This window comes from Pseudophryne corroboree, chromosome 4, assembly GCF_028390025.1.
Source record: "Pseudophryne corroboree isolate aPseCor3 chromosome 4, aPseCor3.hap2, whole genome shotgun sequence".
Taxonomy (NCBI): Eukaryota; Metazoa; Chordata; class Amphibia; order Anura; family Myobatrachidae; genus Pseudophryne; species Pseudophryne corroboree.
Window position 1 is genome coordinate 739,905,339 of NC_086447.1, and position 14,127 is coordinate 739,919,465.

Genomic DNA, 14,127 nt, shown 5'->3' on the forward strand with positions numbered 1-14,127 from the left:
TTTCATACTCTAGCATCCACGTGGATTACAATTGGGAATAAGTAACCTGCCAGAAGCATGGTGATTGAAGCAAGCCATGCGAGGGGACACTGTACACTAATTGGGGCTGTATGTGCTTTGATGGCAAAAACTACACCAAAATACAGGTTGAGTATACCATATCCAAATATTCCGAAATACGAAATTTTTGAGTGAGATAGTGAAACCTTTGTTTTCTGATGGCTCAATGTACACAAACTTTGTTTCATACACAAAGTGATTAAAAACATTGTATTAAATGACCTTCAGGCTGTGTGTATAAGGTGTATATGAAACATAAATGCATTCTGTGCTTAAACTTGGGACCCATCGGCATGATATCTCATTATGGTATGCAATTATTCCAAAACTAGGTGCTTCATCGCGCCCTACGGGCGCTCTTCACACCGTCGCAAGGGGTTACGCCCCCTTAACCCTTGCATGCCTTTCTGGGGTTCAATATTTGTGTTATATGGAGTATCACCTGCATTCCTTTGTTAGTGGTTAAATATTGCACAATGAAAGGGTGTGCGATGGTGAAGGAGGCGCAGCCCCTTGCGACGGCGTGAACAGCACCTGCAGGCCACAATGTACAGAATGTAGCGGGTGCGGGGGGTACTGCGGATGGTGTCTGTAGATGCTGCGGATGGAGGGGGGGCGGAAGTGGGGGTGGGGCCCGGATGGGGAAGGGTTGGGAGGTGCTGCGGGTGGGGGATGCAGATGGGGGAGGGGTCCGGAGGCACTGCAGGTGGGGGAGGGGCAGGTGTGGGGATGTTGCAGATGGGTGAAGGGTTCCGGAGGTGCTGTGGGATGGGAAGGGGCGGGAGTGCCACTGGTGGGGTAGGGGTCCATAGGCGCCATGGGTAGGGGAGGGGCAGGTACGGGTGTTGCAGCAGATGGGGAAGGAGGTCCGGAGGTGCTGCAGGTGGTGGTGGGGCAGGTGTGGGGGTGCCATTGGTGGGGGAGGGGTGGGTGAGGGGGGGACCGCGGATGGAGGAGGGTGTCTGCAGATGCTGCGGGTGGAGGGGGGCAGGTGTGGGGGAGACATATAAGGGGGGTGAATGGTGGAGGGGGCCTGGAGATTGCTGGGGGTGGTGAAGGGGCGGAGGAGTGGGAGCCGCGGGTGGTGTAGGGGGTCTGGAGGCACAGCATGTGGGGGAGGGGTGGAGTGCCGCATGTGGTGGAGGGGAAAGTGCGGAGGTGTGGTGCATTGGGGAGAGGTCTGGAGGTGCTGCGGGTACTGTACCTGCCAAAAAGGTAGTTGGAGGGTATGCAGTAACAGGGCCAGGACAGGGGTGACAGGGTCAGAACAGGGTTGACTGAGCCAGGACAGGGGTGACAGGGTCAGAACAGGGGTGACAGGGTCAGAACAGGGGTAACGGGGCCAGGACAGGGCTGACGGGGCCAGGACATGGGCGACGGGGCCAGGACAGAAATGACAGGGACAGGATAGGGGTGACAGGGTCAGTGTAGGGGCGGCAGGACCAGGACAGGGGTGACAGGGCCAGTATAGGGTTGACAGGGCAAGCACAGGGGTGACAGGGCCAGGATAGGGGTAGCAGGGCCAGCATAAGGGTGACAGGGCCAGGATAAGGGTGAAAGGGCCAGGATAAGGGTGAAAGGGCCAGGATAAGGGTGGCAGGTCAAGGCCAGGGGTGACAGGGACATGACAGAACACAGGGCACGGGAGAGATTGGTATTAGGGACAGAACAGTGGTGACAGACAGATGTGTCTTACTGGAGTCACTGCTGCTGGCTGCTGCTGTTCCACTCCAACCTGTTGGCATCTGCTGCTGGTGGAGACTTGGCATGGCTGACTCTCTTAGGCTGTATTCCTGCTTCCTCTGCCCGTCCGCATCACTCCCCCCCTCCTCAGTCACACACCGCAGACCTCGCGCAGCTGCCGGGCACTGTGGTAAGGTGAGACTGGGAGTGACTGGTTAGCCCCCAGGAGATGCTGCGGCTGGAGGGAGGAGGGGGTCATAGCATGCACGTGGCGCGGACCTCACGGCTGCTGGGCACTATGGTAAGGGGAGACTGGGAGTGACTGGTTAGCTCCCAGGAGACGCTGATGCTGGAGGGAGGAGGGGGTCAGAGCCTGCAAGCAGCGCGGATTTCTGCAGCGCTACCCGCCGGCTAAAGTGTGTGAAGGAGCTGGGCGCAACTCACTGCGGGTGGCAGCGCTGCAGCTAGCGGTGGGGTTGCCGGGGCTGGAGATAACAGAGGCAGTACGGAAAGTGCACAGCGGCTGGTGACCCACAAAACTACAGCTAAGAAGCGTGGAGTGTGCCAGAATGTGACGCTCCTCCCCGCCAGAGAGACCCTACTGAGTATGCTGATGTGGGGGTCAAGTAGGGCATACCCCCTCACACACCCCCATACCTCCCAAATGTCCCAATTTTCGTGGGACAGTCCCATTTTTTGGGGTCTGTCCCGCTGTCCCACCCGCGGGTCGCAGTGACCTGCGGTGGGGGGGGGAGCAGTTGGAAAGCTCCTGTACTCGCTGTTCTGCTTAGCAGAGCAGCGGTGAATAGTGGAGACAGAGGGAGAGGGGGCATCAGGGGGTACGGATTAAGGGGGGGTTCCAGCAGCAGAGCCGGATTAAGGGGGGGGGGCAGGCGGTACGTACCGTTGGCCCCACAGTTTTAGGGGGCCCCCTGGCTGGAGTAGCTCTGTCCCAGCTCAGAAGCTCCCCCGTCCTGCCAGCAACAGCGGCAGCATTGTGCTACAGTCAGCACACGCTGCTGCGTATTGGCAGGTCTGTGGTGTTGCAGGGAGGAAGCAGTCTCCCTGCTTTCTTCTGCCTGTGCGGATGTGTAGGGGGAGCGACCACCTCCTCTGGATTTAGCCCTAGCTGAGGGGCCAAAATTCCATTAAAAAAAAAAAAAAAAACAAATCCCATAATTTGCATAATGAGGCGTGGCCTCGCGGCCCGCGATTAGGCCACGCCCCCAACCCACAGCAGGCACAGCAATGAGATAGGGCTCCCCTGTCTCAAGTACCCTGTGCCCCCCGGACTCATAATCAGCCCCTGGGGGCATGCCAGCAGCTCACAGAGCGCTGGGCATGCCCCCTCACTGACGAAAACGGGGCCCTCCCGTGAAGCCACGCCCCCTTTTCGCTGTGTGTGTGTGTGTGTGTGTGTGTGTGTGTGTGTGTGTGTGTGTGTGTGTGTGTGTGAGAGAAAGCTGGGAGGTATGCACCCCTGCCTGTGCCATGTCCATACTATCTGCTTCTGCAGCTGCTCCTAGTGTCCTATAGATTTGGCCAGATCTGTGACTCATTTGACTAACTCCGCCCACTGTTGTGACTCCGCCCAGCGTTAGCAAATGAATCACAAGATCACAGATCTGGGCTATTATATAGGAGATACGGAAAAATCCCATACCCAAAATACTTCTGGTCCCAAGCAGTTTGGATAAGGGATACTCAACCTGTACTTAAATATGTTGTGTCTACCTTTTTTCACGCTGACCGTTTCATGTGTCGACCTTTTAACCCGGTTGACCTTTTCTGTTGTCTACCTATTTCATGTCATTCTAATGACCCTGTTGACCTTTCCCATGTTGACCATTTGTGGTTGACCTATTGACTGTAGACCTTTTTCGTGTAAATCTAATGATCCACACCCAGACAGCAGATCATCTCTTTAGGATAGCATTATTGCAGAATTGTAAATGGCCTTTTATAATGTTTTAATAGTGTTTTGTGTATTATGTGATTTTAAGTACTATGATTATTACCATAATAGTTCTAATATCTGATATTTAGGGCTGAGCAAGCTTTGTCCATGACTCAAACGGTAGCTATTATCTTACTATTTTATAAGATTTTTTTCGGGGAAGGTTTTATAAGCGGATTTAATATTTGCAGAACCTATGTTGATCTAGGTGGCCTCTGCGTGATGGAGGTTAGTCTACACGTTGAACAGCTTAACCAGTGATTGATGTGCTAATGCAGCATTACTCCGGTACATGCACTATGATGTAGATCCAGCCAGCAGCTGGATAACAAGGATACCATACGTTGTCGGCGCTTTGTAGAATAGATGCAGCGGGACTTGTAGTTCCACTAGCAACGGTGACAGTAGTAAGTGGTGTAGGTTCATGGACACAACGGACACTCGTGGGCATATCCACTCCTGTTGAGAACGGAGGAAGAAGAACGCGCAGTAAGCCGCATTGGGTTGGAGGTCGCACATGAGCCGTGAGCGCACCTCTGTTTCTATAGGAACGGGGCCCAGCAAGGTGACAGCTTGAGTGCTCTCCTCCACATTTAATGCCTGTGTAACTGTAAACCAAGAAATAGTACGGCTTTTGTTTTTTCTACATACAATCATTAGCACACAAAATAGCTATATCCACTGTGTATGGCAGCTGATTTATCCTTACACTGGTAATTAGTTGGCTGCTGTTATAAATGTTCTTTTATTGTGAGCACTGCTAAATTATCCCCTCAGGGGAGCATACATTAATCACAGTAAATTGTAGATACCGGACATCACGCAGCAGTCAAAAACATCCCACATGCATTGCTTTGTCACTTAATTTATATTCTTCAGTATGGTCATGTATGGTAATATATTACACACACACACACACACACACACACACACACACACACACACACACACACACACACACACACACACACACACACACACACACACACACACACACAGTGTCTGTTGGGAAGCTATGTAGCCCTCAGTACTCCCCAACCCTCTACTTGTATACACTAGATTTATTTGCCTTTGTTTTTTAAATAAAGTTTTATTTCTCTGATTGCTACAGCTTTACAACATTGCCGCCCCAGCACGAAGCTTCCGGGATTTTAAAGTGCAGTTTGTCCCTTTCCATAAAGATCTTGGCTACAGGCACAAGTACATATACAGAAGCCCAGAACTGCGGCAGATACTGAGGTAAGCAGATCACTATGCGGGATGCTAGAGTTTTACAGCATCAACATTCTTTGCCCACTGTGCTTCCCATCCTCATGATATTCGGAGTTTATTTCTATGTCATTTCAATACAAAATATTCATAGCTCCTAGCGTCCAGTTTCTAAACAGCAGTAATTCCTCCAATCGTGGATTTCAGTACAGCAAAGTCTCTGTGTTTAATGGCAGCACACAATGTTCTGTCTTTGCCTGACCCCAGCTGTGATATCGCTGAGCTTTACATAAACGTGGGAATCTGTTTCCTTCATTGTCACACTTACCCAAAACAAGCCCAGTGCATGATAGCCTTGTGTGATGAAAGTGTATAGCTGCTCCTGTCCCTTCACTCATATCTCACCCTTTTGTGGATTCCCATTTGTATTCTTCACTTCCAGTGCATCCAGAAAGTATTCACAGCGCTTCACTTTTTCCATATTATGTTATGTTACAGCCTTATTCCAGAATGGAATAAATGTAATTTCTCTGACGTCCTAAGTGGATGCTGGGGACTCCGTCAGGACCATGGGGATTAGCGGCTCCGCAGGAGACAGGGCACAAAACTAAAGCTTTAGGATCAGGTGGTGTGTACTGGCTCCTCCCCCTATGACCCTCCTCCAAGCCTCAGTTAGGTTTTTGTGCCCGTCCGAGCAGGGTGCAATCTAGGTGGCTCTCTTAAGGAGCTGCTTAGAAAAAGTTTTTAGGTTTCTTATTTTCAGTGAGTCCTGCTGGCAACAGGCTCACTGCATCGAGGGACTTAGGGGAGAGAAGTTCAACTCACCTGCGTGCAGGATGGATTGGCTTCTTAGGCTACTGGACACCATTAGCTCCAGAGGGAGTCGGAACACAGGTCTCACCCTGGGGTTCGTCCCGGAGCCGCGCCGCCGACCCCCCTTGCAGATGCTGAAGATTGAAGGTCCAGAAACCGGCGGCAGAAGGCTTTTCAGTCTTCATGAAGGTAGCGCACAGCACTGCAGCTGTGCGCCATTGTTGTCACACACTTCACACCAACGGTCACGGAGGGTGCAGGGCGTTGCTGGGGGCGCCCTGGGCAGCAATGTATAATACCTTATTCTGGCTAAAAATACATCACATATAGCCCCTGGAGGCTATATGGATGTATTTAACCCCTGCCAGGTCTCAGAAAAACGGGAGAAGAAGCCCGCCGAAAAGGGGGCGGGGCCTATTCTCCTCAGCACACAGCGCCATTTTCCCTCACAGAAAGGCTGGTGGGAAGGCTCCCAGGCTCTCCCCTGCACTGCACTACAGAAACAGGGTTAAAACAGAGAGGGGGGGCACTTATTTGGCGATATGTATATATATATTAAAATGCTATAAGGGAAAAACACTTATATAAAGGTTGTCCCTGTATAATATAGCGTTTTTGGTGTGTGCTGGCAAACTCTCCCTCTGTCTCCCCAAAGGGCTAGTGGGGTCCTGTCCTCTATCAGAGCATTCCCTGTGTGTGTGCTGTGTGTCGGTACTTGTGTGTCGACATGTATGAGGACGATGTTGGTGAGGAGGCGGAGCAATTGCCGGTAATGGTGATGTCACTCTCTAGGGAGTCGACACCGGAATGGATGGCTTATTTAAGGAATTACGTGATAATGTCAACACGCTGCAAGGTCGGTTGACGACATGAGACGGCCGGCAAACCAATTAGTACCTGTCCAGGCGTCTAAAACACCGTCAGGGGCGTTAAAACGTCCTTTTACCTCAGTCGGTCGACACAGACACGGACACTGACTCCAGTGTCGACGGTGAAGAAACAAACGTATTTTCCTTTAGGGCCACACGTTACTTGTTAAGGGCAATGAAGGAGATGTTACATATTTCTGATACTACAAGTACCACAAAAAAGGGTATTATGTGGAGTGAAAAAACTACATGTGGTTTTTCCTGAATCAGATAAATTAAATGAAGTGTGTGATGATGCGTGGGTTTCCCCCGATAGAAAATTATTGGCGGTATACCTTTTCCCGCCAGAAGTTATGGCGCGTTGGGAAACACACCTTAGGGTGGATAAGACGCTCACACGCTTATAAAAACAAGTGGCGTTACCGTCTCCAGATACGGACGCCCTCAAGGAGGTTGGAAAATATCCTAAAAAGTATATACACACATACTGGTGTTATACTGCGACCAGCGATCGCCTCAGCCTGGATGGGCAGCGCTGGGGTGGCTTGGTCGGATTCCCTGACTGGAAATATTGATACCCTTGACAGGGACAGTATTTTATTGACTATAGAGCATTTAAAAGATGCATTTCTATATATGCGAAACTCTGGCATCAAGAGTAAGTGCGATGTCCATATCTGCCAGACGATGTTTCTGGACACGACAGTGGTCAGGTGATGCAGATTCCAAACGGCACATGGAAGTATTGCCGTATAAAGGGGAGGAGTTATTTGGGGTCGGTCCATCGGACCTGGTGGCCACGGCAACAGCTAGAAAATCCACCTTTTTTACCCCAAGTCACATCTCAGCAGAAAAAGACACCGTCTTTTCAGCCTCAGTCCTTTCGTCCCCATAATATCTGCCCAGGGATAGAGGTAAGGGAAGAAGACTGCAGCAGGCAGCCCATTCCCAGGAACAGAAGCCTTCCACCGCTTCTGCCAAGTCCTCAGCATGACGCTGGGGCCGCACAAACAGGTGCGGTGGGGGGTCGTCTCAAGAGTTTCAGCACGCAGTGGGCTCACTCGCAAGTGGACCCCTGGATCCTACAAGTAGTATCCCAGGGGTACAGATTGGAAATTCGAGACGTCTCCCCCTCGCAGGTTCCTGAAGTTTGCTTTACCAACGTCTACCTCCGACAGGGAGGCAGTATTGGAAACAATTCACAAGCTGTATTCCCAGCAGGTGATAATCAAAGTACCCCTCCTACAACAAGTAAAGGGGTATTATTCCACACTATATTGTGGTACTGAAGCCAGACGGCTCGGTGAGACCTATTCTAAATGGAGTCACTCAGAGCAGTGATAGCGAACCAGGAAGAAGGGGACTATATGGTGTCCCTGGACATCAAGGATGCTTACCTCCATGTCCAAATTTGCCCTTCTCACAAAGGGTACCTCAGGTTCGTGGTACAAAACTGTCACTATCAGTTTCAGACGCTGCCGTTTGGATTGTCCACGGCACCCCGGGTCTTTACCAAGGTAATGGCCGAAATGATGATTCTTCTTCAAAGAAAAGGCGTCTTAATTATCCCTTACTTGGACGATCTCCTGATAAGGGCAAGGTCCAGAGAACAGTTGGAGGTCAGAGTAGCACTATCTCAAGTAGTTCTACGACAGCACGGGTGGATTCTAAATATTCCAAAATCGCAGCTGTCTCCGACGACATGTCTGCTGTCCCTAGGGATGATTCTGGACACAGTCCAGAAAAAGGTGTTTCTCCCGGAGGAGAAAGCCAGGGAGTTATCCGAGCTAGTCAGGAACCTCCAAAAACCAGGAAAAGTGTCAGTGCATCATTGCACAAGGGTCCTGGGAAAAATGGTGGCTTCTTACGAAGCGATTCCATTCGGCAGATTTCACGCAAGAACTTTTCAGTGGGATCTGCTGGACAAATGGTCCGGATCGCATCTTCAGATGCATCAGCGGATAACCCTGTCTCCAAGGACAAGGGTGTCTCTTCTGTGGTGGCTGCAGAGTGCTCATCTACTAAAGTGCCACAGTTATGCATTCAGGACTGGGTCCTGGTGACCACGGATTCCAGCTTGAAAGGCTGGGGAGCAGTCACACAGGGAAAAAATTTCCAGGGAGTGTGATCAAGTCTGGGGACTTCTCTCCGCATAAATATACTGGAGCTAAGAGCAATTTACAATGCTCTAAGCTTAGCAAGACCTCTGCTTCAAGGTCAGCCGGTATTGATCCAGTGGGACAACATCACGGCAGTCGCCCACGTAAACAGACAGGGCGGCACAAGAAGCAGGAGGACAATGGCAGAAACTGCAAGGATTCTTCGCTGGGCGGAAAATCATGTGATAGCACTGTCAGCAGTTTTCATTCCGGGAGTGGACAACTGGGAAGCAGACTTCCTCAGCACGACCTCCACCCGGGAGAGTGGGGACTTCATCGAGAAGTTGTTTCCACATGATTGTGCACCGTTGGGAAAGACCAAAGGTGGACATGATGGCGTCCCGCCTGAACAAAAAACTGGACAGGTATTGCGCCAGGTCAAGAGACCCTCAGGAAATAGCTGTGGACGTTCTGGTAACACCATGGGTGTACCAGTCGGTGTATGTGTTCCCTCCTCTGCTTCTCATACCAAAGGTACTGAGAATTATAAGACGTAGAGGAGTAAGAACTATACTCGTGGCTCCGGATGGGCCAAGAAGGACTTGGTACCCGGAACTTCATGAGATGCTCACAGAGGACTCAGGGCCTCTGCCGATAAGAAGGGACTTGCTTCATCAAGTACCATGTCTGTTCCAAGACTTACCGCGGGTGCGTTTGACGGCATGGCGATTGAACGCCGGATCCTAAGGGAAAAAAGGCATTCCGGAAGAGGTCATTCCTACCCTGGTCAAAGCCAGGAAGGAGGTGACCGCACAACATTATCACCACATGTGGCGAAAATATGTTGCGTGGTGTGAGGCCAGGAAGGCCCCACGAAGAAATTTCAACTCGGTCGATTCCTGCATTTCCTGCAAACAGGAGTGTCTATGGGCCTCAAATTGGGGTCCATTAAGGTTCAAATTTCGGCCCTGTCGATTTTCTTCCAGAAAGAATTGGCTTCAGTTCCTGAAGTCCAGAAATTTGACAAGGGAGTACTGCATATACAACCCCCTTTTGTGCCTCCAGTGGCACTGTGGGATCTCAACGTAGTCCTGGGATTCCTCAAATCACGTTGGTTTAAACCGCTCAAATCTGTGGATTTGAAATATCTCACATGGAAAGTGACCATGATGTTGGCCCTGGCCTCGGCCAGGCGAGTGTCAGAATTGGCGGCTTTGTCTCACAAAAGCCCATATCTGATTGTCCATTCGGACAGGGCAGAGCTGCGGACTCGTCCCCAGTTTCTCCCTAAGGTGGTGTCAGCGTTTCATCTGAACCAGCTTATTGTGGTACCTGCGGCTACTAGAGACTTGGAGGACTCCAAGTTGCTAGATGTTGTCAGGGCCCTGAAAATATAGATTTCCAGGACGGCTGGAGTCAGGAAAACTGACTTGCTGTTATCCTGTATGCACCCAAAAAACTGGGTGCTCTTGCTTCTAAGCAGACGATTGCTAGTTGAATGTGTAGTACAATTCAGCTTGCACATTCTGTGGCAGGACTGCCACAGCCAAAATATATAAATGCCCATTCCACAAGGAAGGTGGGCTCATCTTGGGCGACTGCCCGAGGGGTCTCGGCTTTACAACTTTGCCGAGCTGCTACTTGGTCAGGGGCACACCCTGGCTGAGGAGGACCTGGAGTTCTCTCACTCGGTGCTGCAGAGTCATCCGCACTCTCCCGCCCGTTTGGGAGCTTTGGTATAATCCCCATGGTCCTGACGGAGTCCCCAGCATCCACTTAGGACGTCAGAGAAAATAAGATTTTACTTACCGATAAATCTATTTCTCGTAGTCCGTAGTGGATGCTGGGCGCCCATCCCAAGTGCGGATTGTCTGCAATACTTGTACATAGTTATTGTTACAAAAAAATCGGGTTGTTATTGTTGTGAGCCGTCTGTTCAGAGGCTCCTACGTTTGTCATACTGTTAACTGGGTTTAGATCACAAGTTATACGGTGTGATTGGTGTGGCTGGTATGAGTCTTACCCGGGATTCAATATCCTTCCTTATTGTGTACGCTCGTCCGGGCACAGTATCCTAACTGAGGCTTGGAGGAGGGTCATAGGGGGAGGAGCCAGTACACACCACCTGATCCTAAAGCTTTAGTTTTGTGCCCTGTCTCCTGCGGAGCCGCTAATCCCCATGGTCCTGACGGAGTCCCCAGCATCCACTACGGACTACGAGAAATAGATTTATCGGTAAGTAAAATCTTACTTTTATCCCTCAAAATTCTACACACAATACCCCATAATGACCACGTGAAAAAAGTTTTTGGGAGATTTTTGCAAATTTATTAAAAATAAAACATTTAGAAATCACTTGTACATAACTGTAAGTATTCACAGCCTTTGCCATGAAGCTCAAAATTGAGCTCAGGTGTATTCCGTTTCCACTGCTTATCCTTGAGATGTTCCTACAGCTTAATTGGAGTCCACCTGTAGTAAATTCAGTTGATTGGACATTACTTGGAAAGGCACACACCTGTCTATATAAGGACCCACACTTGACAGTGCATGTCTGAGGACAAACCAAGCATTAAGTCAAAGGAATGGTCTCTAGACCTCCGAGACGGGTTGTCTCGAGGCACAAATCTGGGGAAGGGTACAGAAAATATCTGCTGCTTTGAAGGTCCCAATGAGCACAGTGGCCTCCATTATCCGTATATGGAAGAAGTTCGGAACCACCAGGACTCTTCCTAGAGCTGGCGGCCGTCTAAACTGAGCGATCAGGGGAGAAGGGCCCTAGTCAGGGAGGTGACCAAGAACCCGATGGTCACTCTGCCAGAACTACAGCATTCCAGAGAAGGACAACCATCTCTGCAGCATTCCACCAATCAGGCCTATATGGTAGAGTGGCCAGACGGAAGCCACTCCTTAGTAAAAAGCACATAGTAGTCTGCCTGCCTGAAGGACTCTCAGACCATGAGAAACAAAATTCTCTGGTCTGATGAGACAAAGATTGAACTCTTTGGGTGTTTGGAGGAAACCAGACACCGCTCATCACCAGGTCAATACCATTCCTACAGTGAAGCATGGCGGTGGCAGCATCATGCTGTCTGGATGTTGGGGATATTTTTCAGTGGCAGGAACTTGGAGACTAGTCAGGACTCAGGATAGAGGGAAAGATGAATGCATTGTGTGTAGAGTTTTGAGGGGAAAAATGAATTGATTTAATTTTGGAATAAGCCTGTAACATAACAAAATGTGGAAAAAGTGAAGCGCTGTGAATACTTTTTGGATGCACTGTATAATCCCCTAGTATACACTGGCACATATAGAGAGGTCAGGTGGATTGCATGTGGCCTTTTGCTGTTCACTATAAAGAGATGTCGGTGCTCCCAGAATAAGCGATAATTAAGAGCACTATTAGTGAGTGCGTTATGCTTGGGTACACACTGGCCGATAAATCAGCCGTTCATTTCAATGGGCGATATGTCATGGGCGCGTCGACAGGTGTGTACCAGCGATATGTTTGCAAATTATGTCATTCACAGACATATTGCATCAGCCCTGCAGCGCAGCAAATTGGCAATATATCTGCAGCTATATCGGTGCATCGTGCCATGTGCTTACTGCAGAGGCTGACACCACAGCTGGACGTGCAAATTCTAATGCATGACATATCAAGCAGCCGATCGGTACTTGTGTACACTTACCTTAATTGGCCGCTTGTTCAGCACAAAGGCAGGTCCACCTACATCAGAGACAGCAATAAGTTTTTTGTTTTTTTTAATCTAGTAGTGTGGGTCTTAATCTTTTTTTAGTTGGAACCCTGAGTGTCAGTGTGCCATGTACTGAAACCCTGAATGTCAGTGTGCCATGTACTGAAACCCTGAGTGTCAGTGTGCCATGTACTGGAACCCTGAGTGTCAGCGTGCCATGTACTGGAACCCTGAGTATCAGCGTGCCATGTACTGGAACCCTGAGTATCAGCGTGCCATGTACTGGAACCCTGAGTGTCTGTTTGCCATTTACTGGAACCCTGAGGGTCAGCGTGCCGTTGTAGTGAGTTCTTGAGTCTCTGTGTGCCTTTGTACTGGGACCTCATATTTTGCTCAGTAGAGTAGTCAGTGGTACAGTATTTGGGTGTTCACATAAGGGTCACCATGCAGCTTTTTTGGGTTTTCATAAATAAACGATGCTTTAATGTTGCCAGCATAAAGTAATAGAAAATAATTAACAGCCTAGCCCTCTTCCAGGGCACTACCTCATTTCTAACAATAGGCAGCTAGCCTGCAAACGCTTCACATAAAGTCTTACAGTGGGGATTGAAAGTTTGGGCACCCCAGGCAAAAATTCATTTTAATGTGCAAAATGAAGCCAAGGAAAGATGGAAAAATCTCCAAAAGGCATCAAATTTCAGATTAGACATTCTTATAACATGTCAAAAAAAGTTTGATTTTATTTCCATCATTTACATTTTCAAAAGAACAGAAAACAAAAAATGGCGTCTGCAAAAGTTTGGGCACTCTGCAGAGTTAATACCTTGTACTGCCCCCTTTGGCAAGTATCACAGCTTGTAAACGCTTTTTGTAGCCAGCCAAGAGTCTTTCAATTCTTATTTGAGGTATCTTCGCCCATTCTTCCTTACAAAAGTCTTCTAGTTCTTTGAGATTCCTGGGCTGTCTGTGACGCACTGCTCTTTTAAGGTCTATCCATAGGTCAGGAGATTGTGAAGGCCATGGCAAAACCTTCAGTTTACACCTCTTGATGTAATCCACCGTGGATTTTGAGGTGTGTTTAGGATCTTTATCCATTTGTAGAAGCCAGCCTCTCTTTAACTAGCGTCCAAAATTTGCTGGAATCTTATTGAATCCATTTTTCCTTCTACTCATGAAATGTTCCCTGTGCCACTGGCTGCAATACAACCCCAAAGCATGATTGATCCACCCCCATGCTTAACAGTTGGACAGAGGTTCTTTTTATTAAATTCTGTGCCCTTCCTTCTCCAAACGTACCTTTGCTTATTCCGGCCAAAAAGTTCTATTTTAACCTCATCGGTCCACAGAACTTTATTCCAAAGTGCATCAGGCTTGTCTATATGTTCATTTGCAAACTTCAAACTCTGATTTTTGTGATGAGGACGTAGAAGAGGTTTTCTTCTGATGACTCTTCCATGAAGACCATATTTGTACAAGTATCTCTTTATAGTGGAATAGTGTACCACAACTCCAGTGTCTGCCAGATCTTCCTGGAGGGATCGTGCAGTCAAATGTGGATTTTGACTTGCTTTTCTCATAATCCTGCGAGCTGTTCTGTCTGATATTTTTCTTGGTCTTCCAGATCTTGCTTTAATTTCCACTGTTCCTGATGACTGCCATTTCTTAATTACATTCCGAACAGAGGATATGGGCCTCTGATAACGCTTTGCTATCTTCTTATAGCCTTCTCCTGCTTTGTG

At 49.1% G+C, this 14,127-nt stretch overlaps 1 protein-coding gene across 4 annotated transcripts in view; it reads left to right on the forward strand.

Annotated features, from left to right (window-relative positions):
• ABHD12 (abhydrolase domain containing 12, lysophospholipase) overlaps positions 1-14,127 on the forward strand; it is a 364,140-nt gene that overhangs the window by 333,922 nt on the left and 16,091 nt on the right. For all 4 annotated transcript variants that reach the window (XR_010176161.1, XM_063918120.1, XM_063918117.1 and 1 more), the window contains one exon: positions 4,812-4,939. Coding sequence is in view for 3 of the 4 variants with exons in the window: in XM_063918120.1 (XP_063774190.1) it covers positions 4,812-4,939 (128 nt within the window). In the remaining variant the exon portion in view is untranslated. The remainder of the gene's footprint in view (positions 1-4,811; positions 4,940-14,127) is intronic.